At 45.3% G+C, this 26,669-nt stretch overlaps 3 protein-coding genes across 8 annotated transcripts in view; 1 reads left to right on the top strand and 2 right to left on the bottom strand.

The window, feature by feature from the left end:
• Positions 1 to 6,573, top strand: part of ADARB1 (adenosine deaminase RNA specific B1) — a 74,620-nt gene extending 68,047 nt beyond the window's left edge. For 4 of the 5 annotated variants that reach the window (XM_068138214.1, XM_068138215.1, XM_068138212.1 and 1 more), the window contains one exon: positions 432 to 6,573. In XM_068138214.1, coding sequence (XP_067994315.1) covers positions 432 to 608 — 177 coding nt within the window. In that variant the 3' untranslated portion in view covers positions 609 to 6,573. The remainder of the gene's footprint in view (positions 1 to 431) is intronic. The other variant, XM_068138211.1, reaches the window with a different exon arrangement.
• A 4,266-nt stretch (positions 6,574 to 10,839) lies between these two features.
• On the bottom strand, positions 10,840 to 24,784 carry POFUT2 (protein O-fucosyltransferase 2). 2 transcript variants are annotated; one of them, XM_068138209.1, is made up of 10 exons: positions 24,592 to 24,784; positions 23,813 to 24,063; positions 23,035 to 23,179; positions 22,609 to 22,719; positions 20,023 to 20,089; positions 16,678 to 16,803; positions 15,923 to 16,103; positions 14,989 to 15,112; positions 14,546 to 14,730; positions 10,840 to 12,295 (listed from the first exon to the last, which is right to left on the bottom strand). In XM_068138209.1, exons 1-9 carry the CDS (start codon positions 24,756 to 24,758, stop codon positions 14,577 to 14,579), a joined length of 1,326 nt encoding a protein of 441 aa, XP_067994310.1. In that variant the 5' UTR covers positions 24,759 to 24,784; the 3' UTR covers positions 10,840 to 12,295; positions 14,546 to 14,576. The 2 variants fall into 2 exon arrangements, with proteins under 2 accessions (XP_067994310.1, XP_067994308.1); XM_068138207.1 differs by having other exon boundaries at positions 10,840 to 14,730.
• Positions 24,785 to 24,820: 36 nt separating this feature from the next.
• Positions 24,821 to 26,626, bottom strand: YBEY (ybeY metalloendoribonuclease). Its single transcript, XM_068138210.1, has 3 exons — positions 26,256 to 26,626; positions 25,083 to 25,151; positions 24,821 to 24,907 (listed from the first exon to the last, which is right to left on the bottom strand). Exons 1-3 carry the CDS (start codon positions 26,592 to 26,594, stop codon positions 24,821 to 24,823), a joined length of 495 nt encoding a protein of 164 aa, XP_067994311.1. The 5' UTR covers positions 26,595 to 26,626.
• Positions 26,627 to 26,669: the final 43 nt, after the last annotated feature.

The following is a 26,669-nucleotide window of genomic DNA, read 5'->3' as shown; positions in this document are numbered from 1 at the left end:
TTCCCTGTATTTTATTTAGAAATAGAATCCCAGTTAAAATGCAATCAAAATTGCTGAGGTTTTGCTTAGTTCTCAGAAAGAGCAAACTGTCAGTGTCTAGGTTTCACCCATCAAAGGAAGCTGATCCAGGCACTGCAGAGGGCAGGCTTGCTGGGATGAGGAGTCCCAGGAGTGCCTCTGCTGTGGTGCAGTGCTGCCGAAGAGCTCACTTTGCAAGATGCAAATGTTGCTGTTGGGTGCAATGAAGCTGGGTATGGAATAATGGTGGCTGGAGGGAGCAGTACTATGAACTTGTCTACCTTGTTCTGAACATTTGGTTCAGTAGTTTATTGACTTGTTTTAGTAATAGTTCTTTTAATAACTTTGTTAGTCTCAAACTGTTTGACTTAGTTTCTTGTCTCTCTCCTTTTCTCACCCTTTATGCCACACAGCTTTCCTCCAGCTTGCGCTCAAAGATTCCCAAGCCTAACCTGTACCACGAAACCAAGCAAGGAGCCACTGAGTATCAAACTGCCAAAGAGTGCTTGTTTAAAGCATTCCTGAAGGCAGGACTGGGAGCCTGGGTGGAGAAGCCCATTGAACAGGATCAATTTTCTCTCACGGTCTAATTCACAGACTCCACATCACTTTGGAAAGGGGGTTGGGTTGTTCTGGAAATTCCTGGTGTCCAGCATTGCTTTCTGGCATCTCCACAGCCATCAAAACATCTTTTTACTCTTTGGAGTCGGTTCTTTTCCTTTGTTTTCTTTTTCTTTTTCCTTTTTTTTAAGTTCCTGTTTCTGTTTTCCCTGAGTTTTGAAAATCAATGATGATTTGACACATAATTGTGTGTTTTGTTATGGGAAATTAATTTATGGTGTATTTCTAGAAATACTTTTACTTTAGAAAATTTGCATTAAGGCTGTCCTTACAGTATACAATGACTCATTTTTTCTGGGTTAAAATAATTCAGTGTCATCAAGTGCATGAAGAAATTGAAGTTTCTCTAGGTTTTACACCACACTTCTACGAGGTAGCATAATTTTTTATACAAAAAAATAGCTGACAAAACTGAGTCTACTCTGTTAACTTGTTTTTGAACTGCAGATATTTCTAGCATATAGAAGACCACAGAGCCAGAATGGAGTCTGGACAGCTAGTTTTTCCCCACTTTCTTGCTCTTTAAAACCAGCTGCTGAAAATTTCATGTCTTTGATGTATGTATTTATTAGTCTGTGACCCAGTTTTTAACATGCAGCTTTCTATTCTGTTTTTAAAAATACATTTACCTCCCATTTACACACATTGTGAAGTCTTCATTTTTTTTTTTTTTATCATTGTAAACTGGAAACAGCAAAATAATTACTTTTGGGTTAAGAAGTTTAGTCTATATGTGCAGAAGCCTGATTAAAAGTTCACGATTTGTGTATCCCACGAACTCATCGGAATACAATCGCACCTGTAACAGTACTATGACAACTGAAAAAAGAAATAATTGCTCATTTCAATGGCACTAAGACTGAATTGCCAAAACCAGTCACTTGCTGGATATTAATTGCTTTCCCCTTGTATGGACAAAAAGTTGTTAAAAAATCTTCTGTGTGAGTTATATCTGCTTTCACCCAAGTTGTGTTTCTGGGATTTCTTTGTCTTTACATGTGTGATCGTCTTCATGGAGCTAATTAGGTAAGTTGCTCTCAAACATGCTTTTGTTTGCTTTGATGATTACTTGGAAGATGTTTTTCCTAAAGGTGCAGACACTTCTGCTTTATATAGCAATGTAAGATTGAAGGGAAATATTGAGAGATCAGTTTGATTAACTGGTGTATAGAAGGCATTTTTAAAAATGCTTTTTAGTATGTGATGTTTAGGAGCAGATGAGGCCATGTCTGGTATAGCTTCTCTGCTCACATGGAGTGTGTCCAAACCCATCCCATAGCTCCTGCCCATCCAGGGATCACCTGTGCTTTCTGAAGAGCGTCTCAGAGATTCTCTGTGTTCCCTTTGCAAATAATGATATTTTGTGATGTTGAAGTTAGCCTGTCAAGCCAAATTGGTGCACCAATGCTCCAGCTGCTGGTTCCTGTCCCTCCACTCCCCCACCTCTTGCGTGTGCTACACAGGACATCAGACCAGCAGGCTGGTCCATGCTTTGAAGTTGAGTCAAGGATTGCTTTTAGACCCACATTGGGTCAGAGATCCAGTTTGGAGTTGTATTTATGCATCTGCAGAGGCAATAGAGTGGAACAGAGCATGGGTCCCTTCAGCCAGCTTCATGGCCAAAGCCTCTGTATCATGAAGCTATAAGTGGAGTTGCCATACCTCAGCCCCAACACCTCTGGGGCATTAGAATATACTTGGGGTGCTGGAGACTTGGATGTAAAACCACTTCTGGTCAATCATGACTGCCAAGGAGATGTATTGCTTTGTTATTGCTCAAATAGGAACTAATTTTCAACTTCAGAGAATGATCAAGACTGAAAATCACATATGTGTTAGTTTGAAGCCCCTGGGTTTGTGTTTTGGAAGCAATGCCTTGAGGTGCAAACAATGCATTGTTAGTGATATGGGTAATAGTCAGCACTGCTATGGGAAGCTGAGCAAGTCTGTGGCCTAGTGATCCCCTTGGCAAAACCTGACACTTCCAGAGGTTACTGCCTTTTCCAGATGCCAGAGAAACAAATGTTGCAAGCCGTGTTAATTCAGCTTCTTCGGTGACATAAAGACATCCTGTCTGCTACTCATTAAAACCAAAAGTACTGTCATGGCCTCTGCCAACCTGACAAGGCTTTTGTGGTCATCATCCAGCTGAGGTTTAGACTGACTTATTTGTAAAGGGCTTCAATTGTATGTGGTCAGGCCTTGCAAGCACATGGGCATCTGTCTTTGAGATCAACCTTGTCTCATTCATGTAGAGATTCTGTTGTGGCTGTAGTTGAGGAGGTGCAGGATGTGAGTTTGCAGGACTGAGGGAACGGTGGGTGCACTGTGTGTGTTTTCTCGAGAGGGTTACTGCTCTTAGGTGAAATACAGGTTTTTAAGGGGCTCAGTCTATTGATAAACAAAGACTTTTGATAATTTTCAGCAAATTATTTTTACTCTTCTTTCCGAAGTGCTCATTAAAAAGTTAGTCTCTCTCTGGATTATTTTTTTTTTGATGACTAGGAAAGTATTAGCTCAAACTATTTTTTTTATGAAGTCACAAATATGAGCAATATATTTAAGTATTATTAGAGACCTAGTTTTTTAAACTGTTCAGATGAACAATGAAAAATTAAGCTGTAAAGGAAATGTGTTCCATGCCAAAACCTTTTGATGAAGGAAAAGTGTCAGGTTATTTATGAGGAATGAGTTCTCTTGTTTATAATTCTGGGATTTTTAAAAGCAAGAAGTTTTCCAGGGTTGTATGCAATCCATATCTGTCGTCTAGGAGTCAATAAAATACTGCTTGGCTTCCTTCACTTGCTTGCTCTTTTTTGTGCAGTTAATACATAGAAAAAAGTTGGGAGGCAGAGTTGTGATTGCTGGTGCTCCCTCATTCCTCACAGCTCACCATCGCCGAGCAGGAGCTGGGAGCCATGTATGCAATTTTGAGCGACTGCAAAAGATAAGGCAGCTCAGCTTGCAGCAGCTGCTGAATGTTGTGGATGACCAATGCCATTGGGAGCTGTGAGGCTGAGCAATCTTGTCTGAAAAGCCTGGGCTGAGTGGATGGGAGCTGGCCTGCACAGAGACTTGCAATGCTGCTCTGGGAGCTGCTTCAGTTCTTTTGATTTTTTTTTTTTCTTATTTTTGATGGACTACAAGTGTTTGTCTCAGGATCTTCAAAGGACTTAGAGTAACAACTTTAATGTTGATGAATACTTGAAATCTAATTTAAAGTGTGTTTCTGCAGCTGGCAGTCTAGCTATAATAAAGTTTGTAGGTTAGCAAAATAGGTAATTATAAATATAGGTGTTTGAAATATATATGTTCTGCAGGGTCATGTTAAGAAAATTTGGGCTTAAAGGTTAACACTTGAAATATTGGTTATGGCTGTACTCAGGACCTGGTAATAACTATAGATTATTTCTTACTGCTTGTGTGTGAAGCGTATTGTGTGTAGGAGCTCGTTAGCACCTGTCCTCCCCCAACGCTGTGGATGTCCACATAGCTCTGCGCTTGCAGCCCCCTCTCACCCTCATGTAGCTAGTGATGGTAGTCGTGACTCTGCGTGCCTAGGAATGCACAGCAGCAGGGTTTCTGTACAGTTGCGATTTTAATCTTCTCCTAATCTTAGAGAAATCTTTTCATGGCTGGTTATGCATAGGAAACTCAGGAGTAGAAGATTTTTGTGTGCTATTACTGTGTACATCCTCTATATCGAAAATAACTTGCAGCTGAAAGTCTAAGGATCTTAGAGCTGGTGTTGCACTTCATCAGTCTGGTTCTGTGATGTCCAAGAGTGCCATTGACCCAAGGGAAGAAAATAAATTTCACCTTGCTCTCTCAGTGAAAACATGCATGAAATAAAGCTGTTGTTTCAGAGTGCCTGGTAGCATGCAGCAGAGTGTGCCTCTTATGGAAGAGTAGTGCTGCCTTTTGAAACCAAGCTGTCTGCTTAAGAAGACCCAAACAGGAACTGAGGATCAAATCTAAGAATTGTCTGGTTGCAGTCACTACATAATTGAGATTTTATTTTTTTCAGTATCAATGGTTTACTAAATAGTGAAGGCTTATTGCCATTCCTTAAACTAGGCTTTAATGCTTGGGAGGCTCATGCTTGTGAAGAAGCTTCACTTTGAATTCTTTGCTTTTCTTACCATTGTAAAATGTCCACTGTGAAAATTATCCCAAAGTTTACTGAAAAAGAAGAGGAGCTGCAGTTCAGGTATGCAGTCAGAAGTGTCTAGTGTTATAGAAAACATAAGAACCCACAGAAATATAATGTAAAGCATTTAATTACCCTGTCTCAGAATTGCCATGTTTTGGTTTTCTTTTCTAACCCCAAGTGATTTATTTAAAAGATTATGTATTCACTTAGCACAGTCCTGTTTGGAGAGAAGCTGACATTTATCCTAGGGTTACGTAGAGCTAACAAGGATTTTTGAAAGGGATACTAGACATGGGGCCAGGAGGGGGCTGGTGCAGTGGTGGTCCCTGCTGCACCCTAGTGCAGTGGCCTGGGCTTGGTGTCCTGTCCTGCCAGGGGCTCAGTGTGATATGCTACAGCTGTTGCTGAGTCAGCATCCAACTGAAGCAGGAGGATGAGGAGAGAGAAATTGAAATAGGTGCTTGCTCTAGTTTATTAAGCAGAAATGGTGGCATGGGATGGGATTTCTGCTCCCTCCTGCTCTGCTTGAGAAGCCTTGGGGCAGGATACTGGTGTGGAGAAGTGGGGCCGTGAGCCAAAGGAATTGTCTGCTCAGCAACAGGTACTTCCCAGCCACTACCCCTTCAAGAGATATTCCAGCACAGGCAGGCCCCAGCTGTGTCTGAGGCTTTTAGGGTAGACTGAGCTTGCTGCTGTTCCTTTATGGAAACAACTGGCATGGAGAATTTGCAATAATTTTGGGTTGAATCCCAAGGAAGAAGGTTGCATGGGTGTCTGTGGCAGGCAGGTTGTGCATTTGCAGATGCAGGAAGTGTTGAGTTTCATCACTTGGCAGGTGATGTGTGTCTCTAAAACACACAGGTGGATAAAACTAAGGCCCCTAAGTCTATTCACCAGTATCACATGCCTAAGCTGTTACGGTGCTTATGATAAAACTTCTCTCATTGTTTCTGTTAAGCTGGCAGTGGTAGGAACAGTGCAAACCAACAGGGACTGCTGCAAAAAATGAGCTATGGCTGAAATCCTAAACCTGTCAGAGCTGGTGGAGAGCAGATAGAATCTGAGTTTCTCCATGAGTCATGTCAGTGTATGGTGTTTTTCAGAACCTTTCAGACAAAACTCTGGCCTGTTAATAAATGGGCAGATAATTGTGCCCATAGCATCTGCATGTGCAGGAATGAGTTTTATGGTCAGCTTTGTTTTGTTTTCTTAAGTCATTACAGACAAGAGGTATTAAGATCTGTGTTTGCTGTCGGTACCGAGGGCTGCTGTTGCCTGGAGAGAAAGATTCACAGTCAAGGTCATGGCAGTATATTTTACATTTTTGCTATCTTCACCATTATCATACCAATATCATTTTTGTTGTAGTTCGGCTGAGACGTCTTTGACAAATTTAAGATAAATGTGTGTGTGAATATATATTTATACTTCTATATTGCTGCATATTATTTGCATTAAGCATTTATTCTTCCCCAATCTTCCTGTGTGATAGTGTGAATACATTAGCTCTACCTACCTGGTGTAAGGATATTAAAGAACACTCTCAGTGTCCTCAACAGTTACCTTCTTCATTCACAATCCCAGCTTTGAGGATGAGACCTCATTTTACCTCTGGTTTGTCTCTTTCCTTACAGCACACTTGTTCCTATCCTGGTGTCACCGCTGAAGCACAACCCATCAGTCAATTATTCTAAGCAATGACTGTTTTGCATACTACCTTGCTTTAATTAATGTTTGTACAGAGATTTGAAAATATAAAGAGCTATATCATTGCTAAGTTTCATCATTGTTTCTGTATATTGATATTGCTAGCAGCAGCAAAACAATAAGTGAAACATCACAAAATGCTGTGCATGCCCTTTAAATGGTGGTTCTGGTTAGCTGGTGAGGAATTAGACTGAGGGTGTGTTTCTGAAGCTGCCAACTTGATCTCTGAAATGGCAGCTTTTGCAGAGAGAGGGAGGGAGGGATTTCACACTTGAGATTGAAGGACACCATCTTGCAGAGGAAGCCAGAGCACCCTGCTGGAAATGGCAGGTGACAGCTGCCCTCCCTGCCCATGGGACACAGACCTGCTGCCTGTGTCTAGTGTGGTGTGTGATGCAAAGAGTCGCTGCTGGCCTCTGTGCGGGAGAGGGGAGGGCAACAAAGAGGGTGGGAACCCAGCTACCAAGTGCTAAGGACAGCAAAAGCCCAACTGCCTGAAGCAATCCATCAGCACCTGTCCTGGGAAAGCAGGAAAGCCTGGTCCATGATGTGCTGCTCTTGCATCCTGCTCAGGAGATGGCTCTGCAACGAGCATCCAGAAACAATCTGCAGAGCTCTGGATGAAATAGCTCAGTAAAGGAATGGAAGATCTGGCATCCATTCGGTTGACCAGCCATACAAATATCTCAATGTAGGGGCTGCAGTGGTGGCTGGGGCAGGGACCTCTCTGTGTGCACCCTAACCTGTAGATGCAGAGCTTATGGGGCACTGAGATGGTTCTCTCCCTGCACACCTTTCCATAGATGAACCGGTGTGAGTTTTGATGACAGAGACAACTCTTCATCTGACCCTGCACGGAGAAAATTTGTCCAAAAAAGGAGACCGATTCCTATCAGTTCAGCTCCACAACCAGCTTGTGAGGCTGATGCACGTGGTACTTACAGTTCCTTTGACTCACCAGCTCAACTCCTGGTTGGAGAAAGCAAGGTGTCAGATTGTTGCAAGGATGATGCATCCTTTTTGGAAAGACTCCTTGTAAACTCTGTGACCTTCCTTAAGAAAAGGAGGGAAAGCAAAGACCAGGCACATGCAAAAGAAAACTCCAGCAGTGTGAAAATAGTTTCTGAGATGGGCAGTGATGCCACTTGTGTGCCATGGTCCCCACCACAACCACAAACTGGATGGTGCTGGATAGTGGGAACTGCTTGGAGAGGGAAGCAATGGGGCTGGCAGAGGCACAGCACAACACACTCACTCTGCTCCTGGTAGTTTACTCCAAGATGTGGCTTCGCTTTCACCAAGAAAAGCAACTGCTTTGTGGATGAAGGACATGAGTTTTGAGCACTTTTGTCCACTGCTGTGAGCAGGGGTGAGCTGTTTGGATCTGGCATCCAAACTGCTGTGTAACAGCAGGGTTGCTCACTGGCCCCAGCTGATGGGGCCAGTGAACAAAGGGTGGTTCTTCCTCCCAGTATCTGCCTGTCCCCTCCACCAGCGCTGCTCAGCCAGCAGAGGTGCCAGACCAAAGAGCAGCTCCTGACTAAGACCATGTTTTTCTGCACCCTGGTGACACTGGACTTTGTCCAGCCAGGTGTCATTATCGCCTGCTGGATCATCTTGGTTCAGGAGCCTGCTGCACCACACTTGGTGGTAGATATTTAGGGGAGGGCAGCAATCTCTTCCAGAGTTTCTTTGTGCAATGAAAGCAGGATGATGGTGGCTGGAGGCAGGGAGGGCAGGTGGAGAAGCTGTTCCTAGGGAGGTGGGGACATTTCCGAGGCCTGCATTTCCTGATCCTGCACAGAGGCCTAAGCTCTGCAGGCCCCATGGGCTTCCAAACAGGGCCTGCATGAGTGAAAACTCCCAGTCCCTCCACCCATGCTTTGCTCAGGACCTACCTGATGTCTGAGGAAGGGCTTGCCCCTGCTTCCTCAGGCACCACCCTCCATGAGAAGATGCAATGATGACTGCGGTCACCCTGCCCCACACAGCACCCTGGGCTGTGGAGGTAGATTGTGGACTCCATCGTGTCCCCCAGTCCCACCACCCTGGGGAGGAGAGAGGCATGGGGGAGAAACAGTGCTAATGCCTTGCTGAGGAGGTACAAGTCTTCTGTGTCATGCTTTTCTTGTGCTACAAATGAGGTGATTTCGTGGTGTTGTGCTTTGTCTCCTTGCCTCTTTGGGCTGTAGGACAAGAGGCCTGTGGGGAGATTGCAGCCTGACCCACTGGGGCAAAAGGGAGGACCTAGGAGGATGAAGAAATACGAGCTTAAGAAAGGATCAGAGAACTCAGGCCAAGAATATGGCTGGAGCCATCCTCAAAGCAATGCATGCCTGATGGGGTTCAGATGTCTGCTGTATGAACATGATTTATCTATCCATAAGCATACATTTGTGGCCACCTCCTCTCCAAGGACAGACCCTGCCTTTTAAGTTGTACTAAAATGAGCAGAAACCATTGCTAGCTGTCAGGTTCAATACTGAACAAAGGAAAAAGGTAAGTTCCTGAACATTCTGGTCTTTGTGCTGTTCTGGGTTTGGCTAGGATAGGGTTAATTTTCTTCAGAAGATGGGTGGTGCCACGCCCAGGCCAGCCAGCTGAACAGCCTTACAACACTATGCCCCTTATGGAAGGGGGGTGCTGGCACGGGTAAAGCAGGTTTTTTGGCACTCTGGCATCAAGTGAGCATGCCATGGTTTATATTACTTGGGTTTATGCATCGTTTCTTGTTAAAGAACCCCATGGGGATATGGTTTAATGGTCAGGGTAGTGTTGGGTTGACAGCTGGACTTGATGATCTTAGAGGTCTTTTCCAACCTTAATGATGCGATGATTTCTATAGGATTCTTTAAGACCAAAGGTCTCCAACCAAAATGATTCTATGATTCTTTTCTCGAAGGACATTGTTCATCAAAGGAGGGAAAATAACCTGCCTCATTGCCCAACCCTCTGGTTGCAGGTTACAACTGCTCAGGCCCAGGGTGGATCTGGAGTTCTGTCTCCACCTTGTGGAGGCTATGCTGGCAGCCAGGGAGCTCAATGACAAAAAAAGGACATACCAAATAAAAAACCCTACAGAACAGCCCCCTACAGTAGCTGTGCAAGAGACATGATTGCAGCTGTGCTTTGGGTTTTGCTCCCTCTTTAAATCTTCCTCTGTGGAAAGGAGTGGGAGCAGACACAAAACACATGACGTTTATCCTTGAAGGTGGAGAGAAAACCCACTGCAGTGGATATTCTTGCATCTTACAGAACTTTTGCTTTTCTTATTTGAGCATATGACAAGTTTGAGGAACAGGTCTTATTCCACTGTACAACGAGCGAGAGAGAAGTAATCCTGCAAGTCCATCTACTCTAAAAATAGAATGTAACAGCATTACTGCCAGGCAGATAGATCTTCTAAGCTCTCCTGTGCAATGGGATAAGGATGTCTGCTCTGTTCAATTAATTGCTTTACAACAGAGAAAGCAGCAAACAGTAGTTGAACAGCAGCAAATACAGAATTAGTGTGATAGATGTTATGGTGCAGAGTGCTAGTGGAAAGGGACTGTGCCCGTTTTTAAACACTTTTATTGTTACTGCCAAAATCAAGGGTAGTCTTGTCTCAAGATTTTAGAGACTTAAGAAGAAAACCCCACCCTTTCATCCAATGCTGTCACCTTTCCAGCTTTTTATTGTGATGACAGGGATTCAGGAGAGGGGATGTTGCTGGAAACCCTTGACCTTGGGAATTGTCACCCTGCTCTCATCTCTTTCTAATCCCCATTGTCTACTTGAGCTGGTAGAGCTCTATGATTTACTTGCACGTGAACTTGTCCTCTGCTGCCTTTGACTTTTTCAGAAAGGCTGAGACAGCACTGCTGGTAGCTCTGCTGTTCCTCTGGGGGTCCTGTCCCAGGGCTGCTCAGCTCCCAGCGTGTGAGGTTGTGCCTTACACCCAGCTAGCTTCTTGTGGCAGGCTGTGCCCGCAGCTTCCTGTGCTGTTGCTGTGCCTCTGATACAGGCCTGGCTCTGCCTTCCCTCTGGCCTCTTTCACATACTGAAAGACACCAGTCCTCCTCCCCTCATACCATGGACTCCTGCTTCCTCTGGACTCTCTCCTGTTTGTCTGGGTCTCTCCTGACCTTGAGATGTACCAGGTGCACTTGGTTTCCCAGTACCAAGAGTAACCGTGGCTGCACATTCTAATGCAGCATCTCAGGAGAAATGATAAAAAAAACCCTTGTCAGGGCATGCAGGTGTTGTGCAAGTTTCTCCTACACTGGAGTTCAATGCTGGGAAGCCAAGAGAAATGGGCAGAAAGAAGTAAGAAGGATGGAGACATCAATCACAGAAAATGCTACAAAGCTTTGTCTTTTTTTTAATGAGGTATACATTACATGTAAAATGCCACCATAGCTTTACATCGTACACAGGCTGAATAGGAACATTTGACTTGGTGAGAAAAGGCACTGCTTTGAAATGTTGGACTTCCTACTTTCTTACCAGAGAGGCTCAACTGCTGCACAGAGATACAATAAACAAGTGGTAAGAACAGGAGAGCTTCTGCTTCTACTGCCTTCACAGCTTCTCAGCCAAGAAAAAAGAGCGAGTGAAAGGTCTGCTAGCAGTGAGGTAATGTGGTAAAACTGACTTGAAGGGAAAACTGCATTTTCCCTCTTTGAAATTTGTCTCCTGGTGCACTTTGGAAAAGGGTTTCTCCTGCCTAGCAAACCCACAGGGCAAAAGCCCCATCTGAAGCACACAGGGGAGCAGAATGCTTCCCAGCAGCAAATTCAAAATAGTGGGAAACTGCAACAGCCAGGAGTAGTATTCACACAGAACCCTCCTCAAACAGGAGCTGCTCTTTCCCTCTGGCTGGTGGTGCAGTGTGGAGCTCTTTCCCAGGAGCCAGCCACTTCCATTAGAGCACAACCAATCTCACCTCCAAGGTTCCTGACTGCCAAGGCTCACAAACACTATCTATCTCAGTTTGCTCCCTTAGACAAAGGGGATGACCCATTTAACTTCTGTGGAAACTTCAAAGGTCTCTTGGCACGCTCCCTAGCAAAGCACCACTGTCGCTGACATGACTGACTGGGTGATCCCAAAAGTGTGCTGACCTTGGCATCAGTCCAGCTGAACAGGCCTTTGGGCGGACAGTAAGGGGGAAAAAATATTTCCTTTGTGAAGGTACAGCACAAGAAGAAACAAATCCTTTCTTTTACCACCCTACAAGCCCCATTTCTGTGCCTCTCTCAGCACAGACCCACTGACTGCTATTAGAAGTAGCGGTGTTCAGGTAGAAATACCATCTCCTCTTATCACGCTCTGATTGCATCAGACAATTTGAATGTTCATGAACTACTATTTGAAAAGGGAAGGTCTCCCCAAGGAATGGCAGAGTTTATGCATAATCTGCAGCTCATGTAGTGCAGGTTACAAACCAAGGTGTATTTTCTTGCTATAAGAAAGGCAAACACTGAACCAAAAGTATAGAAACGCAGTACAGACCACAGCTGTGTTACATTTATGAAAGTCTGAACTGCTCCTTCCCTGCCTCAGAACTCCAAAGAAAGTCTGTGTGGCAGGTATGCTTGTCCTGATAACACTAAGAACTTACAGGTGAGTGAGTCCTGGCAACAAGCAAGACCCTCCTCAGTTGTAGAGGAGCCTCAGTCCAGAAATATTTCAACTGAGTTACCATGTATGACCACGAGCCTCAATCCAGCTTGGGCATATACGAAATCGAGTCCTGCTGGAGCCCACTTTGAGTCCTCCCTGGAGCAGCAGGTCTGTGACATGAGGTTCTCCCTGTGGCAAGGACATCCACCATGAATACTCCCTGGAGTTGAGTGCCCTCACTTTAACTGGTGAGTGAAAGCATACTATGGATCCTCCACCTTCCTCCCACCACTTAAACCATAAAGCTTTTAGGTCTCCCTTGTAGTACTGCTGTCCATACCTGGTTTTGCTGTTGTTCCATAGCTAAGTGTGGGGTAACTCTGGTGGCACCTGAACTCATTTAAGAACTATATGGATACTTGTTTTTTTGCTTCATCTCTAGTGGTTGGTGGTTTTGTTCTGTGACAGTTGTCTTTGGCATTGTCAGCAAGATGTCACTTGAGGAGTTACTGTTACAGAGGTAAGGGCACGCCCCTTCTCCCGCAGGTATGGTGACAAAATCCTGATGCAATTGTGCAGAGGACAGAGGAATAGGAGGGAAATTTTAAACCCAGAAAGAATAAGGGCCTAATCTGTGTCATCTGCCTGTTTGGTATCTGTGCAAGAATATTGCAATCATACAAGCTGGCTGGGAAAAGAAAATCTTGCAGAGTCTCCAGTGACCAACTATCTGAAAAGGGAACTGGAACAGGAGCAGGCTCAGACAGTTATTGGAAAAAGCAACTGAGGTTATGCTAGCAGGAGTGAAACGTTACCCCCACCCCAGTATTCTCCAAGTAGATAAACTGATTGCTTACTCTGATTGGGATGGAGGTATTTGGGGACATTCAGATGACAGTGAAGAAGAGGAAGAAAATGTAGAAGACAATGGTGTGACTGCTGTTAAAAACTGAAGGGTCCACAGGCCCTCAAGGAGGCAACCCTTGCAATGTGGAGCATACAACACCATGGATGAAACACAGAATTTTGTTGAGTGAATAGGAAGCCTCAGGATTTGGGGGACCCAGAGTTTTCCTTATGGAAGGACCAGGTGTGTCCAATGTATTACTGCTTGAGTGGCTTACTGGGCAGGGGGAAAAGATTTGAAGGAGCACAGAGAAACAGTATTGATTGGTGTGAAGGGATTATTTGGTTTATTCAAGTCATGCAATCAGCAGGGATGGAATAGACTACCTATGGCTGCCCCTATAGATCCAGGACACCTTAGACCTTTTGGAACTAGCAGAACTGTTGAGCTGCTTGAGGGTAGGAGAGCTCTGGACAAGCTGGATTGATGGGCTGATCTCAGTTATATGAGGTTTAACAAGGCCAAGGGCCAGGCCCAGCACTTGGGTCACAACCACCCCATGCAATGCTACAGGCTTGGGGCAGAATGGCTGGAAAGCTGCCTGGCAGAAAAGAATCTTGGGGTGCTGGTGGACATCAACATGAACATGAGCCAGCAGCATCCTGGCCTGTATCAGGCATAGTGTGGCCAGCAGGACCAGGAAAATGATTGTCCCCCTCTACTCAGTATAGGTGAGGTCACACCTTGGCTACTGTGTTCAGTTCAAGAGTCCCCACAAGAAGAAAGACACTGAGGTGCTGGAGAAGATCCAGAGAAGGGCAACAAAGCTGGTGAAGGATATGGAAAACAGGTATTACAAGGAGCAGCTGTGGAACTTGGGGTTATTTAACCTGGAGAAGAGAAGGCTGAGGGGAGACCTCATTGCTCTCTACAGCTACCTGAAAGGAGGTTGTAGCAAGGTGGGGGTCAGTCTCTTCTATGTAGTATCAAGTGATGGGATAAGAGAAAATGGCCTCAAGTTGCACCAGGGGAGGTTTAGATTGGATATTAGGAAAAATATCTTTACTGAAAGAGTGTCAGGCATTGGAACAGACTGCCCAGGGAACTGGTGGAGTCACTGTCCCTGGAGGGGTTCAAAACCAATGTAGACATGGCGCTTGCGTGGTTTAGTGGTCAGGGTAGTGTTGGGTTGACAGTTGGACTTGATGATCTTAGAGGTCTTTTCCAGCCTTAATGATGTTATGATTTCCCTCATGAGCAGCTCGGTTAGAAGGAACATAGTTCTGCTGGCAGGGACGTCTCAAGCCCCCAAGAGAATTCATTATGTGCCACACAGTTTCAGGACAAAGTTTTGCCTTTCAAGTCTCAGTTGCAGTGTCTGGTATTGCCCTCTGATTCTAGCTATCCTGAGCATTGGATCCCAGGCTGACTTCTTTTTTCTTGCTCAATGCCTAAGTTGATGAATATTGCTTCAAAACCCAAATGTCAGGTAAACACTGAGAAGAGGGTAGAGGACTGAGTTGTAGTTTGGTCAAAGGCAGCTATTTCCCCACAGTTTTTCATTTTCTGGGTCTGGTTTTTTTTGAGCTCACCAGTATTGAAGTCCTTGGATTTCTCTATAGTTTAGTACACAATTTTCCAGTGAGTTGGTTGCTCACAGTTTTTCTCTTTTTCACCACAAAATCGGTTGTAAGTTGTTTTTGGGTCAAATCCCAGGATCTCCCTTTCCTCATGGATCCTGAAGGAAAATGTTGAAACTGAGGTGCCTATAAAATACCTGGGGAGGGGGGGAACAACAAAACAAACAAACAAGTCTGTGAAGAGGGTGAGGTTTTAAAATGCAAGTAACTGATTTTGGTCCAATGCATTTCAGTGTTCACTGAAATTACATGATAATGAAAGGATCAACTTTTGTATGTGTCTCAGCCATATCATTTCATAGAGGATTTATAAACAGTGATATCTGGGTTCAAAACAGTATTCAGTTTTGTGGCAGTAGGACTTTAGCTGCTCAAAGGAAAGTCAAATTTGCTACCTTGCATGGGCACAGATCCACTGGTCAATCACAGCCAAACCCCCATCTTTGTAGAGTTCTAGCTCCTCCCAAGAGGGTTCAAACCTCACCATCTCAGGCAGCAGTTCCTTGAGTAATTCAATCTCTGAAAAAAAAAGGAGCAATGCAAATTTTTGTTATAAAGAGCAACCTGATGCTGCTATGAAGCATGTTTAAGGGTGAACAGTTATAGAGCAAGTGAAACCGAAACCTCCCTACACAGTTTACAAAAGGCTTGCCAAGTATCAGTACCAGAAGGAAGATGTGGTGTGGAAGGATGCAGTTCTCAAAGGAGCGGGGAAGCCTGCAAGGGGTGGAACAGATGCTACCACTACCCTTGGTGTCTAACCCTACAGGGTAGGTGTGCCAAGAGGCCTTTCTCGACAGCAAACTTCCATTAGTTATTACAGTTGCCACTCCCTGCAGGTTATTCTCATGTCAGACCTTGCAACATAACCCCAGATACTAGTAGGAGGGAGGTGCAGCCCTGGAGGGAAGGAACCCCACCCTTGGGGGTTTCCAATCCTTGGCCACACACAGCCAGGTCTGGTCCACCCCAGTCTGGTACTGGGGGCTGCTAAGGGGAAGGCTGGGTGGGAGAATTCAGGGCATGCTTCCCACCAAAGGTCTCTGAAATTATTAAAGTAGGATGGAAGAAAGAGGAGGCCGAGAATGAAAAGGCAAATACAATTCCCAATTTCCCATTGTAGAGACAATCAAACCTCCCTTGGAAAACACCAAAGGAACTGTTTGATATCACCTAATTAAGCTGGAAGGAAACAATTGCCCAATCCATTTCACTTCTCCATTCAAGGATGCAGACAGATGAACTTGGAGTCACTTAGGAAAGCAAAGTGGCAACTGCTGCACTCATTGCCAAAAGTGTCATCCATATAGGGCTGATAAATCTGCCTACCCTCCTCAACAGCATCAGTGGCTACAAAAACCTTTTCAAGTTTATGCATCTCCAAGAGGCTGCGGATTTTCTTTACTGCTCCTTGCAGGGAAGGTACATCTTCTCTATGACCCCAAATGAAGTCTTTCCTTCTGAGATGAACCCCAAGGTATGGACCACCTAGAGCTGTGCCCATCTTAACCTAAAGGAGAAAGATCAATTAAGTTTAAATCTTGAGAGCAGCACTACTCACTCATAGTGAAAAAGCCTGAATGCATGGCATGTGGATATGGCACCGAACTACACTAGCTGCAGAAAGTAATTTTACGGTATGGATTGGTAGTATTTTGGGAAACTTACTGCAACATTTTGATCTTGGGTGGCTTGCACCATACAAGAGAAACTAGAGCATGAAATATTTGTAAGGAAAGTATGCTCTTTTTGATGAAGTCCACAAGTGGCAGCTGCAGATGAACTTTGCACACACAGATGATGCTGAATACTAGAAGATATCCAAGTTTCCTTTAGTGAAACAAGGCTAACGGAAATCTGACACCCAGAACCAGTCAGCCATATCTCAACAGACTCCATTAACTGATGTCATGCTGGGTTAAGAGGGTACAGTAGGAGCATGTCCATCCACATGGATCTGAGCAGGGAGAGCTCTTTCACACGTAACTTCCAATATTCCCTGCAGTGTACAGCCAGGAGTAATTTTTATTACTATTATTAGTTGTGTACTTTTGTTACAGGAAACAGACTGTTAACAATTCTACCTTCATCTGTGTCCAGTCCTCCTTGTAGTGAGTCCTGTCTGCCTCATCGGTGGATTGCAGATACTTGCTTCTAAACTCGTCTCCCACTACGCGGAGGTGTTTAGCAAACACCATGCTCCGACGGGTCTGTGGGAACAAGAGCAGATGCTGACTCAGAAAAAGGGAGAGTGAAAATTGACTGAATGGAGACAGTTTGACATACACACAGCTTCCAGGAAGCTCTGATGCATCAATGCAGCACTGCAAGCAATAGTTTCTAACCTTTCATCTGAGCTTTAAGTGCTTAATCCTAATCATTCCAACATTTTAAACTGGCATACCCACCTGGCCCTGCAATACATAGGTACACAGAGTAGCTATGCACACAACAGAGCACATAATACACCAAAATTAAACACTCTAGCAATATAGCTCATCTTTGGAAACAAAAGCTAGGCAAAGACCTTAGCTTGCAAAAAAAGTAAAGCCTGCTTTAAAGAAATCATGTGTCCAGCCATAGACACTCCAAGCAAATTCAGTGGAAAAGTGCCAAAAAAAGAAGTCAACTCCTTCACCTGTAGATAACCTCTTTGTGATGCATATGCCACTGCCCACAACCACACAGAGCCTTCTTATTAATAGGCAAATGCAACAGGGAATCTCATGGTCTTTACAAAAGACATTTGGCAGTTTGGTCTAATTCTATACAAGTCTGTAGTCTGTCAAGTGTGACATGTGCAACAATAACATTTCTCTGATTTCCAACAGTCTCTCTTCCCTCAGCACAGTGGAGCTCACAATGGAAGGAGTTTGCTATACAATGGAGATGCCAGGGAGAGTATTACTGGTACTCCAATACAGCCTCATTGTCTCTTTGCCATGCTCTGGCAGAGGAGCAAGAACCAGATTGTGACAATCTTTTTTTCATCTTAGAGCAGCTACTTTTTCATATGCCAAGCTCACTGTGGCTGAACTGGTTCCTCCCTTGTATCATTCAGTAAGACATAGAACAATTAAATTTTCTGTAAGATCCATAGTGCTGGTACTTGAACATCCATTCCCCTCTAAACAGTCAATGGAAGTAAAAAGCCTGCTCTTTTGGCATCTTTGAAGAAATCAGCACTGGCTTTCTAAGCAAAATCCTCCAGCAAAATGTTTCCATCAAGGGAGAATGTCCGTTCTATCTGCTGCAGAATGCTGCAGTCAGAGACCTTTTCCCTCCTTTTCCTAACAGCCAACGCAACACGATCCTGCTGAGCCCAGTCACTGGGCACCTCACCCAAGATGTGATGAACATGGTATGCCCAAGACGCAGCAAATGTTGTGTACACAACCTATGGTAGTGCAGCACTGGGAAGAACAAGAAACAATTCAATGCTTGTGTGAAACACCCCTAAACTTCATCCTGATGGATTGTGTGACTGCCACGTCATGTTTGGCGCCCAGGCATTATGCTGTGACAAGTTCTCCCTGGGCACAAAGCACTCTTCTGACAGGAGCTGTTCTGGATCCACACTGACTTTGCACAGCACGTGTCAGAGAGAAAGCAGAGGAATATGTGAACCTCCACTGGCAGATTTTATAAACTGGATGCTCTCTGTACTTGGTTATCTGCATATTTAAAGTGTATGTTTCAAATCTGCACATGTGATATTGTCACCCTTTCAAACTACCTCCAGGTTTTGCTTCTTCTCCCTTTTTGTCTGCAAGGAAACAGAGAAGGGAGAGATGCTTCTTAGAGGTGCATGGAAAAGGACAAGCGGCCCTGGGCCTAAGCTAGAGGAAGGCAACTTCTGTTTGGGTACCCAGCAAAACCAGCCCTGGGACAAGTCCCAGTGAGGTAGGTGAATCTCCAGCTGCAGGTTTTCCACCTTCAGCTGGGCACAGCCTCAAACCACCAGTTCAAGTTCTGAAAGGCAAACCTTGAGGCAGGACTGCCAAGACACCTCCCCACCTAAATTTTTCTGTGAGTCTACATTTGGGGAAACAAACAAAATCAATGTTGGTAATGCTTATTTTTGTGTACATGAACTAAGTTAACGGTACAGATCCTCTAAGTCTTTGAGATTGTTCCCCCCAAGTGATGCAACCAAATGAAAAATTGCTGACTCTTCTAGATTTGTCCTTTAAGAAGTGTTCCTGCTCCCCTCTGGATGGTAAAGCACCCAAGTGGTCTGCATGCTACACTGATGCCCTTCAAGGGATGCAACACCTGCTCCTAAACCATTTCAGGAGTCCTTCCTGCTCTGTAGTCATTCCACCATTAAGAATCCCAAAACAATACCTTTCAGCTTGCAGTGGTAGAGAAGTCCAGATAATAATGACAGTAATGCAGCTCACTGTGGAATTCCAATCTCACTGGACATCAAAGATTGTTACAGTTTTAAAACTTGAGACAAGAGGGTATTTGTTAGCAATTTGTTCACAAAGAATTTGTTATCCAGATGTTATCCAGAGAGTAATTAAGAAAAAAAAACACCACCAAAAATCAAGCAGGTAGTAAAAACTGAAATAGAAAGGAGACTATTTTCCAGAAAGTTTTAAAAATTATTGAGACAAGTTTAAATTGTTGAGACAATGTTTACAGTGCCATAACTGTGTGTTATGGATCCATATGGATTTCATGTCTGCTTTTCCAGGACTGCAAGTCAGAGTCAGAAATGATAAATGGCTTGCATTTCTCTGTTTGGAAAGCCATTCTCAATGAAAAATTCATAGTTAGCAAACTACTCTTTGGTCCACGTCTGAAAAATATGCCATATACCAAGTAAATAGCCAAATGCTTTCCAAGATTGAGGTATATGTAACTTGCCTTGTAATACTGAGTCACATGATCTTCAAATTTTTTATCAAGCACTCCATATCATGCTCTGTTTTCCTTGGGGTTGAACCTTTAACAGTGTCTTAAAGCTTTTTCCCTAGGAATTATTTCACCCTTTGTGTGGGGTCTCCCAAAGTGTTCAGTGTTGAAACCCACAGGAATTTTGCCCTTGAAGCCAGTGGGGAGATGGGTAAGGCAACACTGAGCACTTTTGGGAGTACTTTGGAAAAGACTGATCTTGAGGCTGACTAGGACAGCAAACCAAACAAAGGAGTTCCCTTCTGATTGCAGATGTGTTGCATAGGGGAGGTCCTTCTAAGCACCATGCCTTGCAGCATTGAGTCTTTATGGACATCAGGACTAATTCCTGCATTGTATTAATCCTTAGCAGCCTGAAGCCCATCTTTAGCATACACTGCTGAAACACAAAATGCAAGTTATTGTCAGGAAAAGAAATCTGAGGCAAGTAGGAAACATGTATCAGTTATTGAATTTTTATCAGAACCAAGGAGAAAGTCTAGAGAAGCTAACTGGAAAATACTCACATTCCAATAATCTTTCCCTCCGTAGTGGTCATGAAGAAGGTTTTCAGCTCTGTCTAACATCACTGACCTATTAAAAATTGTAAAACTGAGTGTAGTTCCCTTAGGAATAGAATTTACATCACGATGTTTCTTTACACAGTTGCCAGGGTAAAGCACAGACTATGATCTGTTTGCAAAGGGAGCACGGGGAAAGAGAGGGACAGGCTGCTAATCTGTTCTGTATACAGCTAGCTGTCACCCATAGGCTGTTGGGGAGAGGAGGGAACTATGCCACTCTGAGTTCCAGCTCTCTTCATTAATAACGGTACTCTTAGTTCTGATCATTAAACATAAACAAGCATTAACAATCCCTCACATAGCCCTCAGAGTAGTTGCTGCTGGAGAAATGAGTTTGCCAACAGAGAGCGTGAGCCAAAGGGGAGAAGCAACCTATGAGAGGATGCTGTCTTGGACTACACAAGAGCCTCTTGGAGGAAGCACGAGAAATGCTCACAGAACAAGAGGACGTGTGGAGTAAAAATGTCCTGTGGTAAAGTAACAGCTCAAAGAACACTTGGACAGTACAAAATGCATGTCAGCAAAGCAGGGATTTTAAAATGAAAATGGTTTACCAACATGAACACAGTCTGTTCTTTTTATAAACACACCGGTTGGGATGGTGTACTGGAAGCATACCTGCACTATCCCAGTGTTAAGAAGCAGAAGTGATTCTTTGGGAATTGTGTACTGGAAACATAACTGCACTATCCAAGTTTTAAGAACTTGGGTTTCTAGGGTTTTGAGTATCCAAGAGCACAGGGCGTGCAGGGTTAGTTTGTGCTCTGAGCACAATGAACATGAGAGCACACACAGAGAAAGGCTTCTGCTGAAAGAGGAGAAAATCATTATCTGGACCTTCTACTAAAATGAGAGGAAGGAAATAACCAATCAACTTTAGATTATCGCTGTGGATACTCAGTGGACACTTGCATATAAAGATACAAATTATCTGGAAAACAGACTAGACTGTGATGTTGTTGAAGCATTTAACAGAAAGCCTGGAGGTTTATCAGATGGATAGCATGTATCTACGAGGAAGACTCCTGTAAGTGACTATATCTGAAGAGTAGTAACACAGAACTGGGACCATACAACAGATTGTCTGGCCGGAACGGCAACTTAGGAGATCAGAGAGGCCATGGTGCACAAGTCACAACAGCCACTGGAGATTTCAACTATTCCCAGGCAGATTGGCCAAGTCACTGGATGTGACTAAGCAACTACAGTTCTAGAGACTGTTAAAGGCAGTTCCTTAACCAGCTGGTCAGGAAGCAGTACCTGACACTGTCTTGCACAGGAGCAAAGCACAGATCAAATCTCACAGTAGAAGTTCTACTCTGTGACAGTGGCCATAAACGTACTCACCTTCAACATCCTACTGGATCACCAACAGCCAAGAAAAGCTACTGCATTTGCAATCAGTTTCAAAAAGAGGACTATGCAGAAGTAGTGTTTAAGAGAAGAAAACTACAAAGGCTCTTCAACTCCACAGAGTTAAAAAGAATACAAGAATAACAAAGGTCAAAAAAAGAATGTGAAGGCCTTTAATTTAATGACAAATCCTCTTTCCAAAACACAGGAAAAGGAAATTAGAGGCTTAATAAGCACTTAAGAGAAACACCTAACATAAGTTTTTGTAGCCCTGTGCTGGGTGGAGGAGCTGGGAAGATTCACATACCAAAACTGCTTCTTACAGGGGAACTCATCCAAGGATGCCTCTCAAACCAAAGCATCCACAGAAATGTCCAGCAATGGAACAGGCAGAGAAAATGAACCAACAGATGACCAACACTGGGCACTATTACCTGCCAAGGAGCTCAAGGAGGAAGCAGCTGCACCACTAATGCTGGTATGCAACTCTTTGCTTAAAATTTCAACACAGCAAATGTGCTGTCAGTTTTCTAAAACCACTCTCGTGGTGAAGCCGCATGTCAGCTTACCGGGGTCATGTTTCCCCTACAGATTGATCCCCCAAAGTATTCACACACTGTGACTATCTCCTTGCCCTGTTCTTCTCTGTACCCCAGCAGCCTCTGCTTTTTTGTTACAGGGTCACAGCTGACCAGAAATACTTGGCTACTGGCATAACCTAAGCATACTCCATCTCTCATGTAAGAGTCTTAGTGCCATCTCAGAGCAGAAAGATGAAACATGCTGCTTGACTTCTCTAAACCCAGCTCATGCTATTGAGGATGTATGTTGCAGACCAGCCACTGCACCTCATGTTCAAAAACATGGGCTTGGGAAACACTGATTTCACTCTGTTCTTTCCTCTTGACTCAGCATCAAAGGGTAAATGAAGGAAAGCTAAACACAAGGTGACAAGAACATTTAGCTACCTGAAAGAATATGGGGGAGCTCAAGGCTATTTCCTCTTAGATTTTCAGCACTGCAGCTCTAACCTAACTTAGAGCTAGGTGTTTCTTACAGTGTACATTCGTTTTGTAATGATTTTAATGAGTGACAACTCAGCCTGAGTTCCCCGTGCTCTTCCCACCTGGCAATGGGTTTGTGAGCCTACAATACAACAATAAGTAGCAAACTCACTGTGCTGAAGTGTTCTTCAAAAGGATGGGAGCCACAATAGAGGCAGATCCTTGGACAGACAGACAAGAGAGATTTAGGCCCCTTGTTTCGTCGTAACCCCAGAACCATCCCCTGAAAGGGAATACAAAGTATTGGCTCACAGGCTTGTATTTTAAATTAATGCTATACAGATATAATAGCAGAAATTCAGATTATATAGAATGTAAATAAACGAGCCAGCTCTTTTGCACTCTTTTACAAGCAACAACTTTCTACAATCAGATCTTCTAGTAATGATGTAACAATTTGTTTTTAAAATCTCACCAATAATAAAGTGAACCCCAAGTGTCCAGAAATGCACAAACAAAACTACAACCACCACACAGATGTATTCTGTTAGAGCAGAATACAACTAAAAATATGACTGCAAGGACAGCTAGATGTTACCTGTAGTAGTCCTGTTTGTCTTTGGAGTACATAAGCTGATCAATGCATGGCCTTTCATCTATTTTTTCTTCCCATGCTCCTTCTTTCCATCCTTCTGCGTAGCCTTGTAGGACATAAATCTGCTCAATAAAGGGCCCACCTGACTCTAAGCAGAAGGCAAAGTAAAGCATTTGTGAGCATGAAAAGCCACACACAATAAAGGTATGAACTATCATTACTTGCAGTCAAAAATCTGCTAGAAATGCTAATATTACACTACTCTCTCTCTCCCCCCAATTTTCCTTATCAAAAAAGGAAACCCTGTGTGAGACAGAAAAACTAAAAGGTCAGGGGATGCGACAACCTGCTACTCCCACGCGGCTATCTGTGATTTAATGTGCCAAATGGAACTGAATCATGGTGCAAACATAAACTTAAAGCTAACATACTCCACAAAGCATAAGGGTTTTCAGTGCAGTAGGCAGCTGCTCTGTGAAGAATATCTAAGAAAATGACAAATATAAGCCCCTGAATTTCTAAGTTTCTAAGTGCTTTTTCCTGAAAGGCAGGGGGCAATGATCCCTTCAGAGCTCTCTGCAGTGTGGCATTTGGTGGCCTTTATTCCTTTGCTGAAGAATCTGTATCGCTGCTGAAGATTGTGGCATTTGGTGATTAGCTCCTCTCTCCACCTTTAATTTTTTTAGTTTCACATTTAAAACCAAAGGCACATATAAGAGTAAACCTGGCAACAAACCACCTCACCTATTTGGTCACCTGTAGAGTTGATGCCATACTGTACCTGCAAGAAACTGCTCATACTCAATGACAGGGATGTTCCTGTTGAGGCTTGGGAGATCAAAGAACTCGGACCAGGGGATCCGGACTTGAAGGATGTCAGGGCTCTGCCAGTGATAAAGACGTCCCCAGGGAGGCAGAACTAACACCCAGTTCTCACTTTTCAGCAAGGTCTTTAGAAGGGAAGCAATGCGAATATAGACATCTCTGCGGAGGTTGAAGCCTTCAGGGGGATTCACATCATACAGAAGGTATCTGGAGAGAAAGAAGGCAATATAATCACCTTGGGCAGTTTAAAATGTCGAGGTTGTTTTTTTTTTTACCCCACAATCATGTGACACAGCTCTATTGGGACAGAAACCTTTCTCGTGAGTTTGTGGTACTTAAGATGATGGAAGGGGACAAAGCAGAGAAGAGCAGAGTACTGCATGCTGCAGGCGCTGGGTGTGCCACGGTATTCTCACAGGCCATCATCCAGCTGCCACATACAAAGAGCCTTTCTTGCAGCAGGGTGGGATGCAGGTGCCTCCACGTTTGTACTGAGGATAATGCGGTGTGGTGAGAACGGTGAAACAACTCGGGCTAACGTTACTAGGGCTAAGTGCTGTGCGCAGAATATGAAGGCGGGAGGACGCGTTCAGGAGGGACAGAGAAAAGAGGCCCTGTCAACGCCTGCAATGTCAACCCCGCAGCGAGCGGGCCATCGCTGGGCACTGGGGGGCTGCTGCCCAGGCACGGCCCCGCCGGGCCCCCTGGTGGCTGGGCGGGGGAGCCGCTCCTCACCTGAGGCGCGGCGCGGCGGCCGCAGCCGGCAGCGAAGAGGCAGCGTGGCCGGCGCGAAGAGCAGCGGGCGGCGGCTGAGCCGCGATAGGTGGCGGGAGGGCGAACGTAGCCAAAGCCAGGAACAGCAGCAGCGACAGGAGACAACGACCGGGACCTGGCGCCGCCATTCCCGCGCCGCGCCACGTCCGGGGCGGGGAGAGGCGGCCGCGGGGTCCCCGGCGCAGCTTCCTCAGAAGAGGCCCGCGGTCAAGGGCCGGAGGTTGGCACCGGTGAGTCGGTTCAGCTCTTCCAGGATTTCCGCCTCTTTTTGGTACATCTGCGGGAGGAGAGCGCGGGAGAGAAGCCGCTGTCAGCGCCGCCGGCGGCATCAATGCTTGTCCCAGCCCCACCGAGTTGCCCGCCTGACGGGCCGGGCCCTCAAGATTTCCCGCCACCGGAGGGGCGAGGCGGGGAGCTCCATCCCCCCGGCCGAACACCGCACACCGCCGTACCTGCTGCCACTCGAGTTTCGTGTTGTGCTGGTAGCCAAGCAAATGACACAAGCCGTGGGCAGCCGTCACCTGTGCAAAGAGGAAAGGACAAACGATATGAATTACGAAGGTAACCCCAAAGCCCCAAAGCTCACTGGCAGAGACGGCACCAGTGCCACAACACGAATCAGGGTCCAAGCTTGCATCAGATCTTTACCCGTTCTGCAAGAACCAGCAAGGAAAAGTCAGTACTCTACATGCAAAATTGACAGGATCATTGACTCATAGAGTGCTTTGGGTTGAAAGGGACCTTTAACTGTCATCTAGTCCGACCCCCCTGCAACAATTAGGGACATCTGCAACTAGAACAGGTTGCTCAGAGTCCCATCCAACCTGACCTTGAACTTTTCCAGGGATAGGCCTTATACCACCTCTTCAGATGACCTGTACCAACATTTCACAACTCATCATAAAAAATTCCTTCTTTGTATCAGTCTAAAACTATTTTAGTTTAAAGCCATTATCCTTTGTCACAACTGGCCCTGATAAAAAGTCTATCCTCATCTTTCTTACAGCACACCTTGAAATCCTGAAAAGCCATAGTAAGGTACTCCAGAGCCCTATCTTCTCCAGACTGACCAACCCCAACACTCTCAGCCTGTCCTCATAGCAGGTGTTCCAGACCCCTGATCATTTTTGTGGCCTCTTCTGGACACATTCCAAGAGGTCCATGTCTTTGCTGTGCTCAGGACTCCAGATCCAAACACAGCACTGCAAGTACGGTCTCACCCTGTAAAGAGAGGTAGAATCCCTTGCCTCGACCTGCTGGCCACATTGCTAGATATGTAGCTCAGGATAGCATCTGGACTATGAAAGCACGTGTCAATCTTTTCATCCACAAGTACCTCCAAGTTCCTCTACCCGTAACGATGCTGGAGGTTGCCCTGACCCATGTACAGGACCATGCACTTGGCCTTGTTGAACCTGATGAGGTTCACACTGCCCACCAGGCAGTGTCCCAACTCATCCACTGAAATAAGTATTATAATCTCTCGCAGTAAGCTGTAAGAACATAGCCTCCTTGTTTAGCCCGGCCTGGCCAGCAAATCAGCAGCCACTCCTCCGTTCCTGGGAGACATCTCCCCGCTGTGCTTCCCTGCAGGGCAGGGGTCTGCTGCCCACGACGGGGCTCACCGCCAGGACGCTGTCGAAATCCTCGCCGGTGTCGCAGCACTGCTGGTGGATGTACTCCACCCCCAGGAAGATGTCCCCCAGGTTGTACTCGTCGCGGCAGCGCGGCTGTGGCAGCTCCCCCGCCGCCACCCGGTGGAAAGGGAAGGAGAGGACGTCGGTAGGTTCCGGGCGCTGCCGATAGGCGCTGTTGAGACGCCGCATCAGCCCATTGCCAGCACAAACCAGGCCCACGTCGAAGCGGGCAGCGCCTAGTGCAGCCCGCAAGGCGCACACGGCACGGCGGAGCGGGGCCCGACGCACCGGCACAGCCCGCTGGGCGTTCCGGAGCACCACGCTCATGCCGATGGCGGCAGCGGCGGCGCCGGGATCCCGCCCACTCATTCCTCCCCAGCTGCGCCTGCGCGACCTCCGCAG

Source organism: Melanerpes formicivorus, unplaced genomic scaffold (assembly GCF_026170545.1).
Source record: "Melanerpes formicivorus ecotype bairdi unplaced genomic scaffold, bMelFor1.0.p_v2 SCAF_5, whole genome shotgun sequence".
Classification (NCBI taxonomy): domain Eukaryota; kingdom Metazoa; phylum Chordata; class Aves; order Piciformes; family Picidae; genus Melanerpes; species Melanerpes formicivorus.
Note: the sequence above shows the minus strand (reverse complement) of the source record. Positions and strands in the feature narration are given on the sequence as shown.

Bases quoted from the DNA above. Each gene is read 5' to 3' on its own strand.
- YBEY (XM_068138210.1), bottom strand. From the start codon at position 26,594: ATGAGCGTGGTGCTCCGGAACGCCCAGCGGGCTGTGCCGGTGCGTCGG. The intron at 25,152-26,255 runs GTGAGCCCCGTC...CTCTTTGCACAG, and splicing joins ATTTCGACAGCGTCCTGGCG to GTGACGGCTGCCCACGGCTT. The intron at 24,908-25,082 runs GTACGGCGGTGT...CTCCTCCCGCAG, and splicing joins CGAAACTCGAGTGGCAGCAG to ATGTACCAAAAAGAGGCGGA.
- POFUT2 (XM_068138207.1), bottom strand. From the start codon at position 24,758: ATGGCGGCGCCAGGTCCCGGTCGTTGTCTCCTGTCGCTGCTGCTGTTC. The intron at 16,804-20,022 runs GTGAGTATTTTC...TTGTTCCCACAG, and splicing joins GAGGGAAAGATTATTGGAAT to ACCCGTCGGAGCATGGTGTT. The intron at 15,113-15,922 runs GTAGGCAGATTT...TTTTTTTTTCAG, and splicing joins CACTGATGCTGTTGAGGAGG to AGATTGAATTACTCAAGGAA.